The sequence below is a fragment of the Dendropsophus ebraccatus genome, unplaced genomic scaffold, assembly GCF_027789765.1.
Source record: "Dendropsophus ebraccatus isolate aDenEbr1 unplaced genomic scaffold, aDenEbr1.pat pat_scaffold_1303_ctg1, whole genome shotgun sequence".
Classification (NCBI taxonomy): domain Eukaryota; kingdom Metazoa; phylum Chordata; class Amphibia; order Anura; family Hylidae; genus Dendropsophus; species Dendropsophus ebraccatus.
Window position 1 is genome coordinate 20,731 of NW_027208722.1, and position 23,330 is coordinate 44,060.

Here is a 23,330-nt window from a genome sequence, read left to right on the forward strand (position 1 = left end):
ACCCTCCAATACTGCCCCCTGTGGTCTCCACTAGTAACTGGGACACCCTCCAATACTGCCCCCTGTGGTCTCCACTAGTAACTGGGACACCCTCCAATACTGCCCCCTGTGGTCTCCACTAGTAACTGGGACACCCTCCAATACTGCCCCCTGTGGTCTCCACTAGTAACTGGGACACCCTCCAATACTGCCCCCTGTGGTCTCCACTAGTAACTGGGACACCCTCCAATACTGCCCCCTGTGGTCTACACTAGTAACTGGGACCCCTCCAGTACTGCCCCCTGTGGTCTCCACTAGTAACTGGGACCCCTCCAATACTGCCCCCTGTGGTCTCCACTAGTAACTGGGACACCCTCCAATACTGCCCCCTGTGGTCTCCACTAGTAACTGGGACACCCTCCAATACTGCCCCCTGTGGTCTCCACTAGTAACTGGGACACCCTCCAATACTGCCCCCTGTGGTCTCCACTAGTAACTGGGACCCCTCCAGTACTGCCCCCTGTGGTCTCCACTAGTAACTGGGACACCCTCCAATACTGCCCCCTGTGGTCTCCACTAGTAACTGGGACCCCTCCATTACTGCCCCCTGTGGTCTCCACTAGTAACTGGGACACCCTCCAATACTGCCCCCTGTTGTCTTCACTAGTATCTGTGACCCCTCCAATACTGCCCCCTGTGGTCTCCACTAGTAACTGGGACCCCTCCAGTACTGCCCCCTGTGGTCTCCACTAGTAACTGTGACCCCTCCAATACTGCCCCCTGTGGTCTCCACTAGTAACTGTGACCCCTCCAATACTGCCCCCTGTGGTCTCCACTAGTAACTGGGACACCCTCCAATACTGCCCCCTGTGGTCTCCACTAGTAACTGGGACACCCTCCAATACTGCCCCCTGTGGTCTCCACTAGTATCTGTGACCCCTCCAATACTGCCCCCTGTGGTCTCCACTAGTATCTGTGACCCCTCCAATACGTCCCCCTGCGGTCTCCACTAGTAACTGTGACCCCTCCAATACTGCCCCCTGTGGTCTCCACTAGTAACTGGGACACCCTCCAATACTGCCCCCTGTGGTCTCCACTAGTAACTGGGACACCTCCAATACTGCCCCCTGTGGTCTCCACTAGTAACTGGGACACCCTCCAATACTGCCCCCTGTGGTCTCCACTAGTAACTGGGACACCCTCCAATACTGCCCCCTGTGGTCTCCACTAGTAACTGGGACCCCTCCAATACTGCTCCTTGTGGTCTCCACTAGTAACTGGGACACCCTCCAATACTGCCCCCTGTGGTCTCCACTAGTAACTGGGACACCCTCCAATACTGCCCCCTGTGGTCTCCACTAGTAACTGTGACCCCTCCAATACTGCCCCCTGTGGTCTCCACTAGTAACTGGGACCCCTCCAATACTGCCCCCTGTGGTCTCCACTAGTAACTGGGACACCCTCCAATACTGCCCCCTGTGGTCTCCACTAGTAACTGGGACACCCTCCAATACTGCCCCCTGTGGTCTCCACTAGTAACTGGGACACCCTCCAATACTGCCCCCTGTGGTCTTCACTAGTATCTGTGACCCCTCCAATACTGCCCCCTGTGGTCTACACTAGTAACTGGGACACCCTCCAATACTGCCCCCTGTGGTCTCCACTAGTAACTGTGACCCCTCCAATACTGCCCCCTGTGGGTCTCCACTAGTAACTGAGGACAACCCTCCATACTGCCCCCTGTGGTCTCCAGCTAGTAACTGGGACCCCTCCAGCACTGCCCCCCTGTGGTCTCCACTAGTAACTGGGACACCCTCCAATACTGCCCCCTGTGGTCTCCACTAGTAACTGGGACCCCTCCAATACTGCCCCCTGTGGTCTCCACTAGTAACTGGGACACCCTCCAATACTGCCCCCTGTGGTCTTCACTAGTATCTGTGACCCCTCCAATACTGCCCCCTGTGGTCTCCACTAGTAACTGGGACCCCTCCAGTACTGCCCCCTGTGGTCTCCACTAGTAACTGTGACCCCTCCAATACTGCCCCCTGTGGTCTCCACTAGTAACTGTGACCCCTCCAACACTGCCCCCTGTGGTCTCCACTAGTATCTGTGACCCCTCCAATACTGCCCCCTGTGGTCTCCACTAGTAACTGTGACCTCCCTAATACTGCCCCCTGTGGTCTCCACTAGTAACTGGGACCCCTCCAATACTGCCCCCTGTGGTCTCCACTAGTAACTGGGACACCCTCCAATACTGCCCCCTGTGGTCTCCTCTAGTAACTGGGACCCCTCCAATACTGCCCCCTGTGGACTCCACGAGTATCTGTGACCCCTCCAATACTGCCCCCTGTGGTCTCCACTAGTAACTGGGACCCCTCCAATACTGCCCCCTGTGGTCTCCACTAGTAATTGGGACCCCTCCAATACTACCCCGTGTGGTCTCCTCTAGTAACTGGGACCCCTCCAATACTGCCCCCTGTGGTCTCCACTGGTAACGGTGACCTCTCCAATACTGCCCCCTGTGGTCTCCACTATTAACTGTGACCCCTCCAATACTGCCCCCTGTGGTCTCCTCTAGTAACTGTGACCCCTTCAATACTGCCCCCTGTGGTCTCCTCTAGTAACGGTGATCTCTCCAATACTGCCCCCTGTGGTCTCCACTAGTAACTGTGACACCCTCCAATACTGCCCTCTGTGGTCTCCACTAGTAACTGGGACCTCCCCAATACTGCCCCCTGTGGTCTCCACTAGTAACGGGGACCTCTCCAATACTGCCCCCTGTGGTCTCCACTAGTAACTGGGACACCCTCCAATACTGCCCCCTGTGGTCTCCACTAGTAACTGGGACACCCTCCAATACTGCCCCCTGTGGTCTCCACTAGTAACTGGGACCTCCCCAATACTGCCCCCTGTGGTCTCCACTAGTAACGGGGACCTCTCCAATACTGCCCCCTGTGGTCTCCACTAGTAACTGGGACCCCTCCAATACTGCCCCCTGTGGTCTCCACTAGTAACGGGGACCTCTCCAATACTGGCCCCTGTGGTCTCCACTAGTAACTGGGACCTCTCCAATACTGCCCCCTGTGGTCTCCACTAGTAACTGGGACCCCTCCAATACTGCCCCCTGTGGTCTCCACTAGTAACGGTGACCTCTCCAATACTGCCCCGTGTGGTCTCCACTAGTAACTGGGACCTCTCCAATACTGCCCCCTGTGGTCTCCACTAGTATCTGTGACCCCTCCAATACTGCCCCCTGTGGTCTCCACTAGTATCTGTGACCCCTCCAATGCTGCCCCCTGTGGTCTCCACTAGTAACTGGGACCTCCCTAATACTGCCCCCTGTGGTCTCCACTAGTAACTGGGACACCCTCCAATACTGCCCCCTGTGGTCTCCACTAGTATATGTGACCCCTCCAATACTGCCCCCTGTGGTCTCCACTAGTAACTGTGACCCCTCCAATACTGCCCCCTGTGGTCTCCACTAGTAACGGTGACCTCTCCAATACTGCCCCGTGTGGTCTCCACTAGTAACTGGGACCTCTCCAATACTGCCCCCTGTGGTCTCCACTAGTAACTGTGACCCCTCCAATACTGCCCCCTGTGGTCTCCACTAGTAACTGTGACCCCTCCAATACTGCCCCCTGTGGTCTCCACTAGTAACTGTGACCCCTCCAATACTGCCCCCTGTGGTCTCCACTAGTATCTGTGACCCCTCCAATACTGCCCCCTGTGGTCTCCACTAGTATCTGTGACCCCTCCAATACTGCCCCCTGTGGTCTCCACTAGTAACTGGGACACCTCCAATACTGCCCCCTGTGGTCTCCACTAGTATCTGGGACCTCTCCAATACTGCCCCCTGTGGTCTCCACTAGTAACTGGGACACCCTCCAATACTGCCCCGTGTGGTCTCCTCTAGTAACGGTGACCTCTCCAATACTGCCCCCTGTGGTCTCCACTAGTATCTGGGACACCCTCCAATACTGCCCCCTGTGGTCTCCACTAGTAACTGTGACCCCTCCAATACTGCCCCCTGTGGTCTCCACTAGTAACTGGGACCCCTCCAATACTGCCCCCTGTGGTCTCCACTAGTAACTGGGACCCCTCCAATACTGCCCCCTGTGGTCTCCACTAGTAACTGGGACCCCTCCAATACTGCCCCCTGTGGTCTCTACTAGTAACTGTGACACCCTCCAATACTGCCCCCTGTGGTCTCCACTAGTAACTGTGACACCCTCCAATACTGCCCCCTGTGGTCTCCACTAGTAACTGTGACCTCTCCAATACTGCCCCCTGTGGTCTCCACTAGTAACTGGGACCCCTCCAATACGTCCCCCTGCGGTCTCCTCTAGTAACTGGGACACCCTCCAATACTGCCCCCTGTGGTCTCCACTAGTAACTGGGACCCCTCCAATACTGCCCCCTGTGGCCTCCACTAGTAACTGGAGGCCACAGGACAGGACAGTATGTGAGGAGGTATCAGGAGATTAGGGTAGAGATGTATGGAGAGGAGAGGACAGTATGTGAGGAGGTATCAGGAGATTAGGGTAGAGATGTATGGAGAGGACAGGACAGTATGTGAGGAGGTATCAGGAGATTAGGGTAGAGATGTATGGAGAGGACAGGACAGTATGTGAGGAGGTATCAGGAGATTAGGGTAGAGATGTATGGAGAGGACAGGACAGTATGTGAGGAGGTATCAGGAGATTAGGGTAGAGATGTATGGAGAGGACAGTATGTGAGGAGGTATCAGGAGATTAGGGTAGAGATGTATGGAGAGGACAGTATGTGAGGAGGTATCAGGAGATTAGGGTAGAGATGTATGGAGAGGACAGTATGTGAGGAGGTATCAGGAGATTAGGGTAGAGATGTATGGAGAGGAGAGGACAGTATGTGAGGAGGTATCAGGAGATTAGGGTAGAGATGTATGGAGAGGACAGGACAGTATGTGAGGAGGTATCAGGAGATTAGGGTAGAGATGTATGGAGAGGACAGGACAGTATGTGAGGAGGTATCAGGAGATTAGGGTAGAGATGTATGGAGAGGAGAGGACAGTATGTTAGGAGGTATCAGGAGATTAGGGTAGAGATGTATGGAGAGGAGAGGACAGTATGTGAGGAGGTATCAGGAGATTAGGGTAGAGATGTATGGAGAGGACAGTATGTGAGGAGGTATCAAGAGATTAGGGTAGAGATGTATGGACAGGACAGTATGTGAGGAGGTATCAGGAGATTAGGGTAGAGATGTATGGAGAGGAGAGGACAGTACGTGAGGAGGTATCAGGAGATTAGGGTAGAGATGTATGGAGAGGACAGTATGTGAGGAGGTATCAGGAGATTAGGGTAGAGATGTATGGAGAGGAGAGGGACAGTATGTGAGGAGGTATCAGTGGATTAGGGTAGAGATGTATGGAGAGGAGAGGACAGTATGTGAGGAGGTATCAGGAGATTAGGGTAGAGATGTATGGAGAGGAGAGGACAGTATGTGAGGAGGTATCAGGAGATTAGGGTAGAGATGTATGGAGAGGAGAGGACAGTATGTGAGGAGGTATCAGGAGATTAGGGTAGAGATGTATGGAGAGGACAGGACAGTATGTGAGGAGGTATCAGGAGATTAGGGTAGAGATGTATGGAGAGGACAGTATGTGAGGAGGTATCAGGAGATTAGGGTAGAGATGTATGGAGAGGACAGTATGTGAGGAGGTATCAGGAGATTAGGGTAGAGATGTATGGAGGAGAGGACAGTATGTGAGGAGGTATCAGGAGATTAGGGTAGGGATGTATGGAGAGGACAGTATGTGAGGAGGTATCAGGAGATTAGGGTAGAGATGTATGGAGAGGACAGTATGTGAGGAGGTATCAGGAGATTAGGGTAGAGATGTATGGAGAGGAGAGGACAGTATGTGAGGAGGTATCAGGAGATTAGGGTACAGATGTATGGAGAGGACAGTATGTGAGGAGGTATCAGGAGATTAGGGTAGAGATGTATGGAGAGGAGAGGACAGTATGTGAGGAGGTATCAGGAGATTAGGGTAGAGATGTATGGAGAGGACAGGACAGTATGTGAGGAGGTATCAGGAGATTAGGGTAGAGATGTATGGAGAGGAGAGGACAGTATGTGAGGAGGTATCAGGAGATTAGGGTAGAGATGTATGGAGAGGACAGTATGTGAGGAGGTATCAGGAGATTAGGGTAGAGATGTATGGAGAGGAGAGGACAGTATGTGAGGAGGTATCAGGAGATTAGGGTAGAGATGTATGGAGAGGACAGTATGTGAGGAGGTATCAGGAGATTAGGGTAGAGATGTATGGAGAGGACAGTATGTGAGGAGGTATCAGGAGATTAGGGTAGAGATGTATGGAGAGGAGAGGACAGTATGTGAGGAGGTATCAGGAGATTAGGGTAGAGATGTATGGAGAGGAGAGGACAGTATGTGAGGAGGTATCAGGAGATTAGGGTAGAGATGTATGGAGAGGAGAGGACAGTTTGTGAGGAGGTATCAGGAGATTAGGGTAGAGATGTATGGAGAGGACAGTATGTGAGGAGGTATCAGGAGATTAGGGTAGAGATGTATGGAGAGGAGAGGACAGTATGTGAGGAGATATCAGGAGATTAGGGTAGGGATGTATGGAGAGGACAGGACAGTATGTGAGGAGGTATCAGGAGATTAGGGTAGAGATGTATGGAGAGGACAGGACAGTATGTGAGGAGGTATCAGGAGATTAGGGTAGAGATGTATGGAGAGGAGAGTATGTGAGGAGGTATCAGGAGATTAGGGTAGAGATGTATGGAGAGGAGAGGACAGTATGTGAGGAGGTATCAGGAGATTAGGGTAGAGATGTATGGAGAGAAGAGGACAGTATGTGAGGAGGTATCAGGAGATTAGGGTAGAGATGTATGGAGAGGACAGGACAGTATGTGAGGAGGTATCAGGAGATTAGGGTAGAGATGTATGGAGAGGACAGGACAGTATGTGAGGAGGTATCAGGAGATTAGGGTAGAGATGTATGGAGAGGACAGTATGTGAGGAGGTATCAGGAGATTAGGGTAGAGATGTATGGAGAGGAGAGGACAGTATGTGAGGAGGTATCAGGAGATTAGGGTAGAGATGTATGGAGAGGACAGTACGTGAGGAGGTATCAGGAGATTAGGGTAGAGATGTATGGAGAGGACAGTATGTGAGGAGGTATCAGGAGATTAGGGTAGAGATGTATGGAGAGGACAGGACAGTATGTGAGGAGGTATCAGGAGATTAGGGTAGAGATGTATGGAGAGGACAGGACAGTATGTGAGGAGGTATCAGGAGATTAGGGTAGAGATGTATGGAGAGGACAGTATTTGAGGAGGTATCAGGAGATTAGGGTAGAGATGTATGGAGAGGAGAGGACAGTATGTGAGGAGGTATCAGGAGATTAGGGTAGAGATGTATGGAGAGGACAGTACGTGAGGAGGTATCAGGAGATTAGGATAGAGATGTATGGAGAGGACAGTATGTGAAGAGGTATCAGGAGATTAGGGTAGAGATGTATGGAGAGGAGAGGACAGTATGTGAGGAGGTATCAGGAGATTAGGGTAGAGATGTATGGAGAGGAGAGGACAGTATGTGAGGAGGTATCAGGAGATTAGGGTAGAGATGTATGGAGAGGAGAGGACAGTATGTGAGGAGGTATCAGGAGATTAGGGTAGAGATGTATGGAGAGGAGAGGACAGTATGTGAGGAGGTATCAGGAGATTAGGGTAGAGATGTATGGAGAGGAGAGGACAGTATGTGGGGAGGTATCAGGAGATTAGGGTAGAGATGTATGGAGAGGACAGTATGTGAGGAGGTATCAGGAGATTAGGGTAGGGATGTATGGAGAGGACAGTATGTGAGGAGGTATCAGGAGATTAGGGTAGAGATGTATGGAGAGGACAGTATGTGAGGAGGTATCAGGAGATTAGGGTAGGGATGTATGGAGAGGAGAGGACAGTATGTGAGGAGGTATCAGGAGATTAGGGTAGAGATGTATGGAGAGGAGAGGACAGTATGTGAGGAGGTATCAGGAGATTAGGGTAGGGATGTATGGAGAGGACAGTATGTGAGGAGGTATCAGGAGATTAGGGTAGAGATGTATGGAGAGGACAGGACAGTATGTGAGGAGGTATCAGGAGATTAGGGTAGAGATGTATGGAGAGGACAGTACGTGAGGAGGTATCAGGAGATTAGGATAGAGATGTATGGAGAGGACAGTATGTGAAGAGGTATCAGGAGATTAGGGTAGAGATGTATGGAGAGGACAGGACAGTATGTGAGGAGGTATCAGGAGATTAGGGTAGAGATGTATGGAGAGGACAGTATGTGAGGAGGTATCAGGAGATTAGGGTAGAGATGTATGGACAGGACAGTATGTGAGGGGGTATCAGGAGATTAGGGTAGAGATGTATGGAGAGGAGAGGACAGTATGTGAGGAGGTATCAGGAGATTAGGGTAGAGATGTATGGAGAGGACAGGACAGTATGTGAGGAGGTATCAGGAGATTAGGGTAGAGATGTATGGAGAGGACAGTATGTGAGGAGGTATCAGGAGATTAGGGTAGAGATGTATGGAGAGGAGAGGACAGTATGTGAGGAGGTATCAGGAGATTAGGGTAGAGATGTATGGAGAGGAGAGGACAGTATGTGAGGAGGTATCAGGAGATTAGGGTAGAGATGTATGGAGAGGACAGTATGTGAGGAGGTATCAGGAGATTAGGGTAGAGATGTATGGAGAGGACAGGACAGTATGTGAGGAGGTATCAGGAGATTAGGATAGAGATGTATGGAGAGGACAGGACAGTATGTGAGGAGGTATCAGGAGATTAGGGTAGGGATGTATGGAGAGGACAGTATGTGAGGAGGTATCAGGAGATTAGGGTAGAGATGTATGGAGAGGACAGGACAGTATGTGAGGATGTATCAGGATATTAGGGTAGAGATGTATGGAGAGGAGAGGACAGTATGTGAGGAGGTATCAGGAGATTAGGGTAGAGATGTATGGAGAGGAGAGGACAGTATGTGAGGAGGTATCAGGAGATTAGGGTAGAGATGTATGGAGAGGACAGTATGTGAGGAGGTATCAGGAGATTAGGGGAGAGATGTATGGAGAGGACAGGACAGTATGTGAGGAGGTATCAGGAGATTAGGGTAGAGATGTATGCAGAGGACAGGACAGTATGTGAGGAGGTATCAGGAGATTAGGGTAGGGATGTATGGAGAGGACAGTATGTGAGGAGGTATCAGGAGATTAGGGTAGAGATGTATGGAGAGGACAGTATGTGAGGAGGTATCAGGAGATTAGGGTAGAGATGTATGGAGAGGAGAGGACAGTATGTGAGGAGGTATCAGGAGATTAGGGTAGAGATGTATGGAGAGGAAAGTATGTGAGGAGGTATCAGGAGATTAGGGTAGAGATGTATGGAGAGGAGAGGACAGTATGTGAGGAGATATCAGGAGATTAGGGTAGAGATGTATGGAGAGGACAGTATGTGAGGAGGTATCAGGAGATTAGGGTAGAGATGTATGGAGAGGAAAGTATGTGAGGAGGTATCAGGAGATTAGGGTAGAGATGTATGGAGAGGAAAGTATGTGAGGAGGTATCAGGAGATTAGGGTAGAGATGTATGGACAGAACAGTATGTGAGGAGGTATCAGGAGATTAGGGTAGAGATGTATGGAGAGGAGAGGACAGTATGTGAGGAGGTATCAGGAGATTAGGGTAGAGATGTATGGAGAGGACAGTATGTGAGGAGGTATCAGGAGATTAGGGTAGAGATGTATGGAGAGGACAGTATGTGAGGAGGTATCAGGAGATTAGGGTAGAGATGTATGGAGAGGAGAGGACAGTATGTTAGGAGGTATCAGGAGATTAGGGTAGAGATGTATGGAGAGGACAGTATGTGAGGAGGTATCAGGAGATTAGGGTAGAGATGTATGGAGAGGAGAGGACAGTATGTTAGGAGGTATCAGGAGATTACGGTAGGGATGTATGGAGAGGACAGTATGTGAGGAGATATCAGGAGATTAGGGTAGGGATGTATGGAGAGGACAGGACAGTATGTGAGGAGGTATCAGGAGATTAGGGTAGAGATGTATGGAGAGGACAGTATGTGGGGAGGTATCAGGAGATTAGGGTAGAGATGTATGGAGAGGAGAGGACAGTATGTGAGGGGATATCAGGAGATTAGGGTAGAGATGTATGGAGAGGAGAGGACAGTATGTGAGGGGATATCAGGAGATTAGGGTAGAGATGTATGGAGAGGACAGGACAGTATGTGAGGAGGTATCAGGAGATTAGGGTAGAGATGTATGGAGAGGACAGTATGTGAGGAGGTATCAGGAGATTAGGGTAGAGATGTATGGAGAGGACAGGACAGTATGTGAGGAGGTATCAGGAGATTAGGGTAGAGATGTATGGAGAGGAGAGGACAGTATGTGGGGAGGTATCAGGAGATTAGGGTAGAGATGTATGGAGAGGGACAGTATGTGAGGAGGTATCAGGAGATTAGGGTAGAGATGTATGGAGAGGACAGTATGTGAGGAGGTATCAGGAGATTAGGGTAGAGATGTATGGAGAGGACAGTATGTGAGGAGGTATCAGGAGATTAGGGTAGAGATGTATGGAGAGGACAGTATGTGAGGAGGTATCAGGAGATTAGGGTAGAGATGTATGCAGAGGACAGGACAGTATGTGAGGGGGTATCAGGAGATTAGGGTAGAGATGTATGGAGAGGAGAGGACAGTATGTGAGGAGGTTTAAGGAGATTAGGGTAGAGATGTATGGAGAGGACAGTATGTGAGGAGGTATCAGGAGATTAGGGTAGGGATGTATGGAGAGGAGAGGACAGTATGTGAGGAGGTATCAGGAGATTAGGGTAGGGATGTATGGAGAGGAGAGGACAGTATGTGAGGAGGTATCAGGAGATTAGGGTAGAGATGTATGGAGAGGACAGTATGTGAGGAGGTATCAGGAGATTAGGGTAGAGATGTATGGAGAGGACAGTATGTGAGGAGGTATCAGGAGATTAGGGTAGAGATGTATGGAGAGGAGAGGACAGTATGTGAGGAGGTATCAGGAGATTAGGGTAGAGATGTATGGAGAGGACAGTATGTGAGGAGGTATCAGGAGATTAGGGTAGAGATGTATGGAGAGGACAGTATGTGAGGAGGTATCAGGAGATTAGGGTAGAGATGTATGGAGAGGACAGTATGTGAGGAGGTATCAGGAGATTTGGGTAGAGATGTATGGAGAGGACAGTATGTGAGGAGGTATCAGGAGATTAGGGTAGAGATGTATGGAGAGGAGAGGGCAGTATGTGAGGAGGTATCAGGAGATTAGGGTAGAGATGTATGGAGAGGAGAGGACAGTATGTGAGGAGGTATCAGGAGATTAGGGTAGAGATGTATGGAGAGGACAGTATGTGAGGAGGTATCAGGAGATTAGGGTAGAGATGTATGGAGAGGACAGTATGTGAGGAGGTATCAGGAGATTAGGGTAGAGATGTATGGAGAGGACAGTATGTGAGGAGGTATCAGGAGATTAGGGTAGGGATGTATGGAGAGGACAGTATGTGAGGAGGTATCAGGAGATTAGGGTAGAGATGTATGGAGAGGACAGGACAGTATGTGAGGATGTATCAGGATATTAGGGTAGAGATGTATGGAGAGGAGAGGACAGTATGTGAGGAGGTATCAGGAGATTAGGGTAGAGATGTATGGAGAGGAGAGGACAGTATGTGAGGAGGTATCAGGAGATTAGGGGAGAGATGTATGGAGAGGAGAGGACAGTATGTGAGGAGGTATCAGGAGATTAGGGTAGAGATGTATGGAGAGGACAGTATGTGAGGAGGTATCAGGAGATTAGGGTAGAGATGTATGGAGAGGAAAGTATGTGAGGAGGTATCAGGAGATTAGGGTAGAGATGTATGGACAGGACAGTATGTGAGGAGGTATCAGGAGATTAGGGTAGAGATGTATGGAGAGGACAGGACAGTATGTGAGGAGGTATCAGGAGATTAGGGTAGAGATGTATGGAGAGGATAGGACAGTATGTGAGGAGGTATCAGGAGATTAGGGTAGAGATGTATGGAGAGGAGAGGACAGTATGTGGGGAGGTATCAGGAGATTAGGGTAGAGATGTATGGAGAGGACAGTATGTGAGGATGTATCAGGAGATTAGGGTAGAGATGTATGGACAGGACAGTATGTGAGGAGGTATCAGGAGATTAGGGTAGAGATGTATGGAGAGGACAGTATGTGAGGAGGTATCAGGAGATTAGGGTAGAGATGTATGGAGAGGACAGTATGTGAGGAGGTATCAGGAGATTAGGGTAGAGATGTATGCAGAGGACAGGACAGTATGTGAGGAGATATCAGGAGATTAGGGTAGGGATGTATGGAGAGGACAGGACAGTATGTGAGGAGGTATCAGGAGATTAGGGTAGAGATGTATGGAGAGGACAGTATGTGAGGAGGTATCTGGAGATTAGGGTAGAGATGTATGGAGAGGACAGTATGTGAGGAGGTATCAGGAGATTAGGGTAGAGATGTATGCAGAGGACAGGACAGTATGTGAGGAGGTATCAGGAGATTAGGGTAGAGATGTATGGAGAGGACAGGACAGTATGTGAGGAGGTATCAGGAGATTAGGGTAGGGATGTATGGAGAGGACAGTATGTGAGGAGATATCAGGAGATTAGGGTTGGGATGTATGGAGAGGACAGTATGTAAGGGGGATATCAGGAGATTAGGGTAGAGATGTATGGAGAGGACAGTATGTGAGGAGGTATCAGGAGATTAGGGTAGAGATGTATGGAGAGAAGAGGACAGTATGTGAGGAGGTATCAGGAGATTAGGGTAGAGATGTATGGAGAGGACAGGACAGTATGTGAGGAGGTATCAGGAGATTAGGGTAGAGATGTATGGAGAGGAGAGGACAGTATGTGAGGAGGTATCAGGAGATTAGGGTAGAGATGTATGGAGAGGAGAGGACAGTATGTGATGAGGTATCAGGAGATTAGGGTAGAGATGTATGGGGAGGACAGTATGTGATGAGGTATCAGGAGATTAGGGTAGGGATGTATGGAGAGGACAGTATGTGAGGAGGTATCAGGAGATTAGGGTAGAGATGTATGGAGAGGACAGTATGTGAGGAGGTATCAGGAGATTAGGGTAGGGATGTATGGAGAGGACAGTATGTGAGGAGGTATCAGGAGATTAGGGTAGAGATGTATGGAGAGGACAGGACAGTATGTGAGGAGGTATCAGGAGATTAGGGTAGAGATGTATGGAGAGGACAGGACAGTATGTGAGGAGGTATCAGGAGATTAGGGTAGAGATGTATGGAGAGGACAGTATGTGAGGAGGTATCAGGAGATTAGGGTAGAGATGTATGGAGAGGAGAGGACAGTATGTGAGGAGGTATCAGGAGATTAGGGTAGAGATGTATGGACAGGACAGTATGTGAGGAGGTATCAGGAGATTAGGGTAGAGATGTATGGAGAGGAAGAGGACAGTATGTGAGGAGATATCAGGAGATTAGGGTAGAGATGTATGGATGAGGACAGTATGTGAGGAGGTATCAGGAGATTAGGGTAGAGATGTATGGACAGGACAGTATGTGAGGGGGTATCAGGAGATTAGGGTAGAGATGTATGGAGAGGAGAGGACAGTATGTGAGGAGATATCAGGAGATTAGGGTAGAGATGTATGGAGAGAAGAGGACAGTATGTGAGAGGTATCAGGAGATTAGGGTAGAGATGTATGGAGAGGAGAGGACAGTATGTGAGGAGGTATCAGGAGATTAGGGTAGAGATGTATGGAGAGGACAGGACAGTATGTGAGGAGGTATCAGGAGATTAGGGTAGAGATGTATGGAGAGGACAGTATGTGAGGAGGTATCAGGAGATTAGGGTAGAGATGTATGGAGAGGACAGGACAGTATGTGATGATGGTATCAGAAGATTAGGGTAGAGATGTATGGAGAGGATGAGGACAGTATGTGAGGGGGTATCAGGAGATTAGGGTAGAGATGTATGGAGAGGACAGTATGTGAGGAGGTATCAGGAGATTAGGGTAGAGATGTATGGAGAGGACAGTATGTGAGGAGGTATCAGGAGATTAGGGTAGAGATGTATGGAGAGGACAGGACAGTATGTGAGGATGTATCAGGATATTAGGGTAGAGATGTATGGAGAGGAGAGGACAGTATGTGAGGAGGTATCAGGAGATTAGGGTAGAGATGTATGGAGAGGAGAGGACAGTATGTGAGGAGGTATCAGGAGATTAGGGTAGAGATGTATGGAGAGGACAGTATGTGAGGAGGTATCAGGAGATTAGGGGAGAGATGTATGGAGAGGACAGGACAGTATGTGAGGAGGTATCAGGAGATTAGGGTAGAGATGTATGGAGAGGAGAGGACAGTATGTGAGGAGGTATCAGGAGATTAGGGTAGAGATGTATGGAGAGGAGAGGACAGTATGTGAGGAGGTATCAGGAGATTAGGGTAGGGATGTATGGAGAGGACAGTATGTGAGGAGGTATCAGGAGATTAGGGTAGAGATGTATGGAGAGGAGAGGACAGTATGTGAGGAGGTATCAGGAGATTAGGGTAGAGATGTATGGAGAGGACAGGACAGTATGTGAGGAGGTATCAGGAGATTAGGGTAGAGATGTATGGAGAGGAAAGTATGTGAGGAGGTATCAGGAGATTAGGGTAGAGATGTATGGAGAGGACAGTATGTGAGGAGGTATCAGGAGATTAGGGTAGAGATGTATGGAGAGGACAGTATGTGAGGAGGTATCAGGAGATTAGGGTAGAGATGTATGGAGAGGACAGTATGTGAGGAGGTATCAGGAGATTAGGGTAGAGATGTATGGAGAGGAGAGGACAGTATGTGAGGAGATATCAGGAGATTAGGGTAGAGATGTATGGAGAGGACAGTATGTGAGGAGGTATCAGGAGATTAGGGTAGAGATGTATGGACAGGACAGGACAGTATGTGAGGGGGTATCAGGAGATTAGGGTAGAGATGTATGGAGAGGACAGGACAGTATGTGAGGAGGTATCAGGAGATTAGGGTAGAGATGTATGGAGAGGACAGGACAGTATGTGAGGAGGTATCAGGAGATTAGGGTAGAGATGTATGGAGAGGACAGTATGTGAGGAGGTATCAGGAGATTAGGGTAGAGATGTATGGAGAGGAGAGGACAGTATGTGAGGAGGTATCAGGAGATTAGGGTAGAGATGTATGGAGAGGAGAGGACAGTATGTGAGGAGGTATCATTAGATTAGGGTAGAGATGTATGGAGAGGACAGGACAGTATGTGAGGAGGTATCAGGAGATTAGGGTAGAGATGTATGGAGAGGAGAGGACAGTATGTGGGGAGGTATCAGGAGATTAGGGTAGAGATGTATGGAGAGGGACAGTATGTGAGGAGGTATCAGGAGATTAGGGTAGAGATGTATGGAGAGGACAGTATGTGAGGAGGTATCAGGAGATTAGGGTAGAGATGTATGCAGAGGACAGGACAGTATGTGAGGAGGTATCAGGAGATTTAGGGTAGAGATGTATGGAGAGGAGAGGACAGTATGTGAGGAGGTATCAGGAGATTAGGGGTAGAGATGTATGCAGAGGACAGGACAGTATGTGAGGAGTTTTAAGGAGATTAGGGTAGAGATGTATGGAGAGGACAGTATGTGAGGAGGTATCAGGAGATTAGGGTAGGGATGTATGGAGAGGAGAGGACAGTATGTGAGGAGGTATCAGGAGATTAGGGTAGGGATGTATGGGGAGGAGAGGACAGTATGTGAGGAGGTATCAGGAGATTAGGGTAGGGATGTATGGGGAGGAGAGGACAGTATGTGAGGAGGTATCAGGAGATTAGGGTAGAGATGTATGGAGAGGACAGTATGTGAGGAGGTATCAGGAGATTAGGGTAGAGATGTATGGAGAGGAGAGGACAGTATGTGAGGAGGTATCAGGAGATTAGGGTAGAGATGTATGGAGAGGACAGTATGTGAGGAGGTATCAGGAGATTAGGGTAGAGATGTATGGATGAGGACAGTATGTGAGGAGGTATCAGGAGATTAGGGTAGAGATGTATGGAGAGGAGAGGACAGTATGTGAGGAGGTATCAGGAGATTATGGTAGAGATGTATGGAGAGGACAGTATGTGAGGAGGTATCAGGAGATTAGGGTAGAGATGTATGGAGAGGACAGTATGTGAGGATGTATCAGGAGATTAGGGTAGAGATGTATGGAGAGTACAGGACAGTATGTGAGGAGATATCAGGAGATTAGGGTAGAGATGTATGGAGAGGACAGTATGTGAGGAGGTATCAGGAGATTAGGGTAGAGATGTATGGAGAGGAGAGGACAGTATGTAAGGGGGGTATCAGGAGATTAGGGTAGAGATGTATGGGGAGGAGAGGACAGTATGTTAGGAGGTATCAGGAGATTAGGGTAGAGATGTATGGAGAGGACAGTATGTGAGGAGGTATCAGGAGATTAGGGTAGAGATGTATGGAGAGGACAGTATGTGAGGAGGTATCAGGAGATAGGGTAGAGATGTATGGAGAGGACAGTATGTGAGGAGGTATCAGGAGATTAGGGTAGAGATGTATGGAGAGGACAGTATGTGAGGAGGTATCAGGAGATTAGGGTAGAGATGTATGGGGAGGAGAGGACAGTATGTGAGGAGGTATCAGGAGATTAGGGTAGAGATGTATGGAGAGGACAGTATGTGAGGAGGTATCAGGAGATTAGGGTAGAGATGTATGGAGAGGACAGTATGTGAGGAGGTATCAGGAGATTAGGGTAGAGATGTATGGAGAGGACAGGACAGTATGTGAGGAGGTATCAGGAGATTAGGGTAGAGATGTATGGAGAGGACAGTATGTGAGGAGGTATCAGGAGATTAGGGTAGAGATGTATGGAGAGGAGAGGACAGTATGTGAGGAGATATCAGGAGATTAGGGTAGAGATGTATGGAGAGGACAGGACAGTATGTGAGGGGGTATCAGGAGATTAGGGTAGAGATGTATGGAGAGGAGAGGACAGTATGTGAGGGGGTATCAGGAGATTAGGGTAGAGATGTATGGAGAGGACAGGACAGTATGTGAGGAGGTATCAGGAGATTAGGGTAGAGATGTATGGAGAGGACAGTATGTGAGGAGGTATCAGGAGATTAGGGTAGAGATGTATGGAGAGGACAGTATGTGAGGAGGTATCAGGAGATTAGGGTAGAGATGTATGGAGAGGACAGGACAGTATGTGAGGAGGTATCAGGAGATTAGGGTAGAGATGTATGGAGAGGACAGGACAGTATGTGAGGAGGTATCAGGAGATATAGGGTAGGGATGTATGGAGAGGACAGGACAGTATGTGAGGAGGTATCAGGAGATTAGGGTAGAGATGTATGGAGAGGACAGTATGTGAGGAGGTATCAGGAGATTAGGGTAGGGATGTATGGGGAGGAGAGGACAGTACGTGAGGAGGTATCAGGAGATTAGGGTAGAGATGTATGGAGAGGACAGTATGTAAGGAGGTATCAGGAGATTAGGGTAGGGATGTATGGGGAGGACAGGGTATGGATGGAGATTATGTGAGTTGAGGTAGACCTTTGTTTTTTTCTGTCTTTCTCATGTGTTGTTCCTCTGTTAGTTTTCTGCTTTTTCTCTCTACATTAATGTCATTTCATCATGTGTCTTGTCTTCCTTGCCCTAAATGATCACAGAGCTTGTTATCGTGTAGATGGGACTGATCCTGTACTAAGCTCCTTATGTCTTCTGTCTTACAGGCCAGTTCTCCTCCTGTGATTGTAAATACTGACACACTAGAAGCACCAGCTTATGTAAGTACATTGTACCGCCACCAGGTGGTGCCGAGCACCAGACCCTCCCCCTGAGGAGCTTCACACTCACTATATATGTTCCCTTCTATAGGTCAACGGGACAGAGGCAGAGATGGAGTATGAAGAAATCACACTGGAGAGGGTATGACCAAGATTGATTGACCTAATTTTCTCCTCGTGCTGCCTGTCCTTGTTTACTCCATACTGTTACTTCTCTGGTTTCCCACCTCTCTCTCATGTAGAGGACATCTTTGTTTTGCAGGGTAACTCAGGGTTGGGATTCAGCATTGCAGGAGGAACTGATAACCCTCATGTAGGAGATGACCCCAGTATTTTCATCACCAAGATCATTCCTGGTGGAGCAGCTGCTCAGGATGGTCGGCTTAGGTAGGTGCTTTCAGCAGGTTGTGTAAAGTCCAATTTAGTCTGTGAGAAAAACGTTAGGAAGCCCTCTATCCTGTGCATTTACTTGTAGTGAAACCAAAAAGGAAAAGAAGAAAAAAAAACCTCCTATACTCCTCAAAAGCTGGTCCATCTCTTACCTTATTTCCTGTCATCTCTGACAACTGTAGATGCTGTAGACGAGGGGGAACGCAGACTACACCCACCGGTGCCTGGCATTGCTTATGTCTCACATGGTCAGAGCCATCCTGTTTACACTTTTGAGGATGGAGTCTAATGCCCCTATTCCACGAGTCGTTTGGAGGAGCAAACGAGCGCTAATAGCGCTCGTTTGCTCCTCGTTCCCCGCTCGCTGCCGCCGCTATTCAACGCGGCTGCGGCGGGTGAGTGCGGGCGGGGGCGGCGGGGAGCTGCGGGGGGGCTGCCCGGGGGATCGCTGATCGTCCGGGCAGCCCATAGGATATAGCAGCGTCTGCTGCCGATGCTCCTATTCAACGGAGCGACGGCAGCAGATCGCTGCTATATCAGTCGCTTGTTTTTCAACATGTTGAAAAACAAGCGACTGCAACGATCAGCCGACATGAACGATGTCGGCTGATCGTTGCACTCTATTCCACGGGACGAATATCGTTCGTAGCGGCCGATATCGGCCGAATACGAACGATATTGCTCCTCTAAACGACCCGTGGAATAGGGCCTTTAGACTCCTCAAGCCAATGCATCAAGTGTAAGGACCACCAGATATCTATGGGGAAAGAGGGATCCTGTACACCCTTCATAAGACATAAAGGAGGACCCCATCCACACACAGTAACAATTATGGGAGAGAGCATGGTGGTGACCCTCCTTATACTGGGAGAGAGAGCCTGGTGGTGACCCTCCTTATCCTGGGGGAGAGAGCCTGGTGGTGACCCTCCTTATACTGGGGGAGAGAGCCTGGTGGTGACCCTCCTTATACTGGGAGAGAGCCTGGTGGTGACCCTACTATACTGGGGGAGAGCCTGGTGGTGACCCTCCTTATACTGGGGGAGAGCCTGGTGGTGACCCTCCTTATACTGGGGGAGAGAGCCAGGTGGTGACCCTCCTTATACTGGGGGAGAGAGCCTGGTGGTGACCCTCCTTATACTGGGGGAGAGCCTGGTGGTGACCCTCCTTATACTGGGGGAGAGAGCCTGGTGGTGACCCTCCTTATACTGGGGGAGAGAGCCTGGTGGTGACCCTCCTTATACTGGGAGAGAGAGCCTGGTGGTGACCCTCCTTATACTGGGGGAGAGAGCCTGGTGGTGACCCTCCTTATACTGGGGAGAGAGCCTGGTGGTGACCCTCCTTATACTGGGAGAGAGCCTGGTGGTGACCCTCCTTATACTGGCGGAGAGAGCCTGGTGGTGACCCTCCTTATACTGGGGGAGAGCCTGGTGGTGACCCTACTTATACTGGGGAGAGCCTGGTGGTGACCCTCCTTATACTGGGGGGAGAGAGCCTGGTGGTGACCTTCCTTATACTGGGGGAGAAAACCTGGTGGTGACCCTCCTTATACTGGGAGAGAGCCTGGGGTGACCCTCCTTATACTGGGGGAGAGAGCCTGGTGGTGACCCTCCTTATACTGGGGGAGAGCCTGGTGGTGACCCTACTTATACTGGGGGAGAGCCTGGTGGTGACCCTCCTTATACTGGGGGGAGAGCCTGGTGGTAACCCTCCTTATACTGGGAAGAGAACCTGGTGGTGACCCTCCTTATACTGGGGGAGAGAGCCTGGTGTGACCCTCCTTATACTGGGGGAGAGAGCCTGGTGGTGACCCTCCTTATACTGGGAGAGAGAGCCTGGTGGTGACCCTCCTTATACTGGGGGAGAGAGCCTGGTGGTGACCCTCCCTTATACTGGGAGAGAGCCTGGTGGTGACCCTCCTTATACTGGAGAGAGAGGCTGGTGGTGACCCTCCTTATACTGGGGGAGAGAGCCTGGTGGTGACCCTCCTTATACTGGGGGAGAGCCTGGTGGTGACCCTCCTTATACTGGGGGGAGAGCCTGGTGGTGACCCTCCTTATACTGGGGGAAAGAGCCTGGTGGTGACCCTCCTTATACTGGGGGAAAGAGCCTGGTGGTGACCCTCCCTTATACTGGGAGAGAGAGCCTGGTGGTGTCCCTCCTTATACTGGAGAGAGCTTGGGGGTGACCCTCTTTATACTGGGGGAGAGCCTGGTGGTGCCCCTGCTTATACTGGAGGAAAGAGCCTGGTAGTGACCCTCCTTATACTGGGAGAGAGAGCCTGTGGTGTCCCTCCTTATACTGGGAGAGGAGCTTGGTGGTGACCCTCTTTATTCTGGGGGAGAGCCTGGTGGTGCCCCTGCCTTATACTGGAGGAAAAGAGGCCTGGTAGTGACCCTCCTTATACTGGGAGAGAGCCTGGTGGTGACCCTCCTTATACTGGGGTAAAGAGCCTGGTGGTGCCCCTTCTTATACTGGGGGAGAGGCTGGTGGTGACCCTCCTTATACTGGGGGAGAGGCTGGTGGTGACCCTCCTTATACTGGGTTAGAGGCTGGTGGTGACCCTCCTTATACTGGGGGAGAGCCTGGTGGTGACCCTCCTTATACTGGGGGAGAGGCTGGTGGTGACCCTCCTTATACTGGGGGAGAGAGCCTGTGGTGACCCTCCTTATACTGGGTTAGAGGCTGGTGGTGACCCTCCTTATACTGGGGGAGAGCCTGGTGGTGACCCTCCTTATACTGGGGGAGAGGCTGGTGGTGACCCTCCTTATACTAGGGGAGAGCCTGGTGGTGTCAGCCTGATGGTGGTGGCACATGCTGGTGCTGTCAGCCTGATGGTGGTGGTTGTGCCCCCAGTGGTGTTGGTTGGCCGAGATACAGCTGGGCCTTAAGATGTTATGTAGTGACGCCAGTGTCGGTTGGGCACAAACGTATGGTGGCACACCTGCTTTTAGTTTAGAAGGCCGGTTGTATCTTGTTTCCCTGTGGACAGTGACCTGCCGAGATGCTATGGGGTCCCTTGGATTAGTGGTTTGGAGTGGTATAGTCTCGGTGGTTTCGGAGTGGTACAGTGGACCCTCCCGGGCTATTAGTACCGCTACACACAGAAAGGGGAAATGTCCCAAAGATGTAGTGTACACTGTGTCGGTGTGGAGTGAAGAAGCACAGAGTCTCTTTATCATAAATAATCTCTGGTTTACTTGGAGAATACTTGTGGGCAGCAGAAAATACAACTTTGCGTTGAACGGATACGTTTCTCTTGAGAAAACATTTAAAACACACTTGATAAGACACAGTCAAACACTTCACAATACAGGATCCAGTTCTGTGATAGGAGTACAGCGGAGAGTACAGTCGTGCTGACTGAGTTGCTTGCAGAAAGATACAAAGAATCAGAGGAGCAGAGAGGAGATGTTGTGAGAGACCCAACCCAAGTACTACTGTGCTCTGCCAGGATGTTGGCGGATGAGGTGGAAATAGAAGAATACTTGAAAAAGAACACTTGTGCCCGTGCTATAGTGTTAGGGGACCAGTCCTAGAGGGTGACACAAGTCCCGGTCCTTGTTATCTGGGATGAGCAGAATGCTGAGGGTTCCCTGCTGACAACCGCGCTATAAGATAGTTTCTAGGCTCTTAGCAACTTTGCTCTGTCCAGATCAGTTTCCTAGCTTACTGTTGTCTTTGGATACTGTCCTGCACTGTGACTCTCCTTGTCCACGACATGGGTTCAGATGATCTCTGACTTGTCCCTCTCTTGTGAAGGTCTGCATTTGTTGTGTTAGAGTAGAACTGAGAGAAACTGTTAGCTGGCGTCTTGTCTAGCTTCCTACCCATACGGGTATTACTGAATAAGACTGCACCGAGGTTGGGCTACCTGGCCACTGTAGACAGCTATAGGAGCTTTTGCTACATGCCATCCTTCTCCAAATGTCAACAAAAAAGACACACACACTTCCTCTACCCATGTTACTTCCTAATCTCAAGCATATCTAAAGTGCGCTGTGAGTGTGTGAGAGTGCAATAGAAGAAGTAAAGTAAGAGATAGAGTAAGAAAGAAAAGACTCCTAAGGTTCACAGACCATGTGAACACACATAAACAGTAACCCTTTACATACTTCAGCCATGCAGCATCTGAATACTCATACCTATAACAGCGACATCTATTGTGAAACTTTATCACTACTTACATCACCACTGATTAACAATAAGTACAGGCTTTTAAGAAGGGTGTAACAATAGTAATACCGCTGGTAGGACACCACATACTCCCCCATTTGAGAAAAGCCATCCATGGCATACACACCTTGAGGAAAAGATATACGTTTGTTAAGCCACAGCATGGGTTATAAAATACAGTTATATATATAGTAAACTTTAAGAGCCACAGTAAACTTTTTTGGTTTAGGCAATAATACAATCGTCCACAATATAATCTGGTACTGGATGCATCTGTCCATATACACCCTGGTTGGTGTTGTGATGTATCAGTTTCTGTAAACAGTGAGGCCCATCTTCACAAGAGAAGGGGGTAAGGAAAGGGAAATCACAGCTAGGCTGAGTGTAGGGATCTTGAACTGGGGCATTGCAAACTGGGGACTACACACAAACAGTAGGACCAACGCGGCTCAACAGAGCAGCTCAGCACGAACGTCATCTTCGACCCGCGCGAGGCTATTCCTTCTTTTTGGCAACCAAAGCCTCTGCTTCAGCCTGATGGAAGTATGCCCAGACAGCCTGCTCTGTAAGCGCCACCGCTGGAAGGCGGCGATCCACTGGCCTTCTCTCAGCTCTCTGGAGGAATGGGTAAGTATCAGACTCTTCTGGCAACCCTCCTGGGCGGCAGATATGAAGTCCTCAGTCGAAGAGCTGTGGCGGCCACGACACCGGAGGGTGGCAACTGATCTGAGGACACTGGGGATGGTGTAAGGGTGCACCGATTGGCAAGTCAACGCCTCCTAAAGTAGGCAGGATGTGATCAGGCTCCCCAGGCTGCTCTCAGGAACCTCCAGGACCTCAGGGGACATGGTCCATATCTTGGTGGCTCTCTGCTTGCCATCTTGTTGCTACTGAGCGAGCGATCCCCTCACCCTGCGTTTTGACT

At 49.8% G+C, this 23,330-nt stretch overlaps 1 protein-coding gene across 1 annotated transcript in view; it reads left to right on the forward strand.

The window, feature by feature from the left end:
* LOC138775075 (disks large homolog 4-like) overlaps nucleotides 1–21,768 on the forward strand; it is a 34,383-nt gene extending 12,615 nt beyond the window's left edge. The window contains exons 2-5 of the mRNA XM_069955807.1: nucleotides 17,789–17,842; nucleotides 17,934–17,984; nucleotides 18,105–18,229; nucleotides 21,546–21,768. Coding sequence (XP_069811908.1) covers nucleotides 17,789–17,842; nucleotides 17,934–17,984; nucleotides 18,105–18,229; nucleotides 21,546–21,768 — 453 coding nt within the window. The remainder of the gene's footprint in view (nucleotides 1–17,788; nucleotides 17,843–17,933; nucleotides 17,985–18,104; nucleotides 18,230–21,545) is intronic.
* The last annotated feature ends 1,562 nt before the right edge of the window (nucleotides 21,769–23,330 follow it).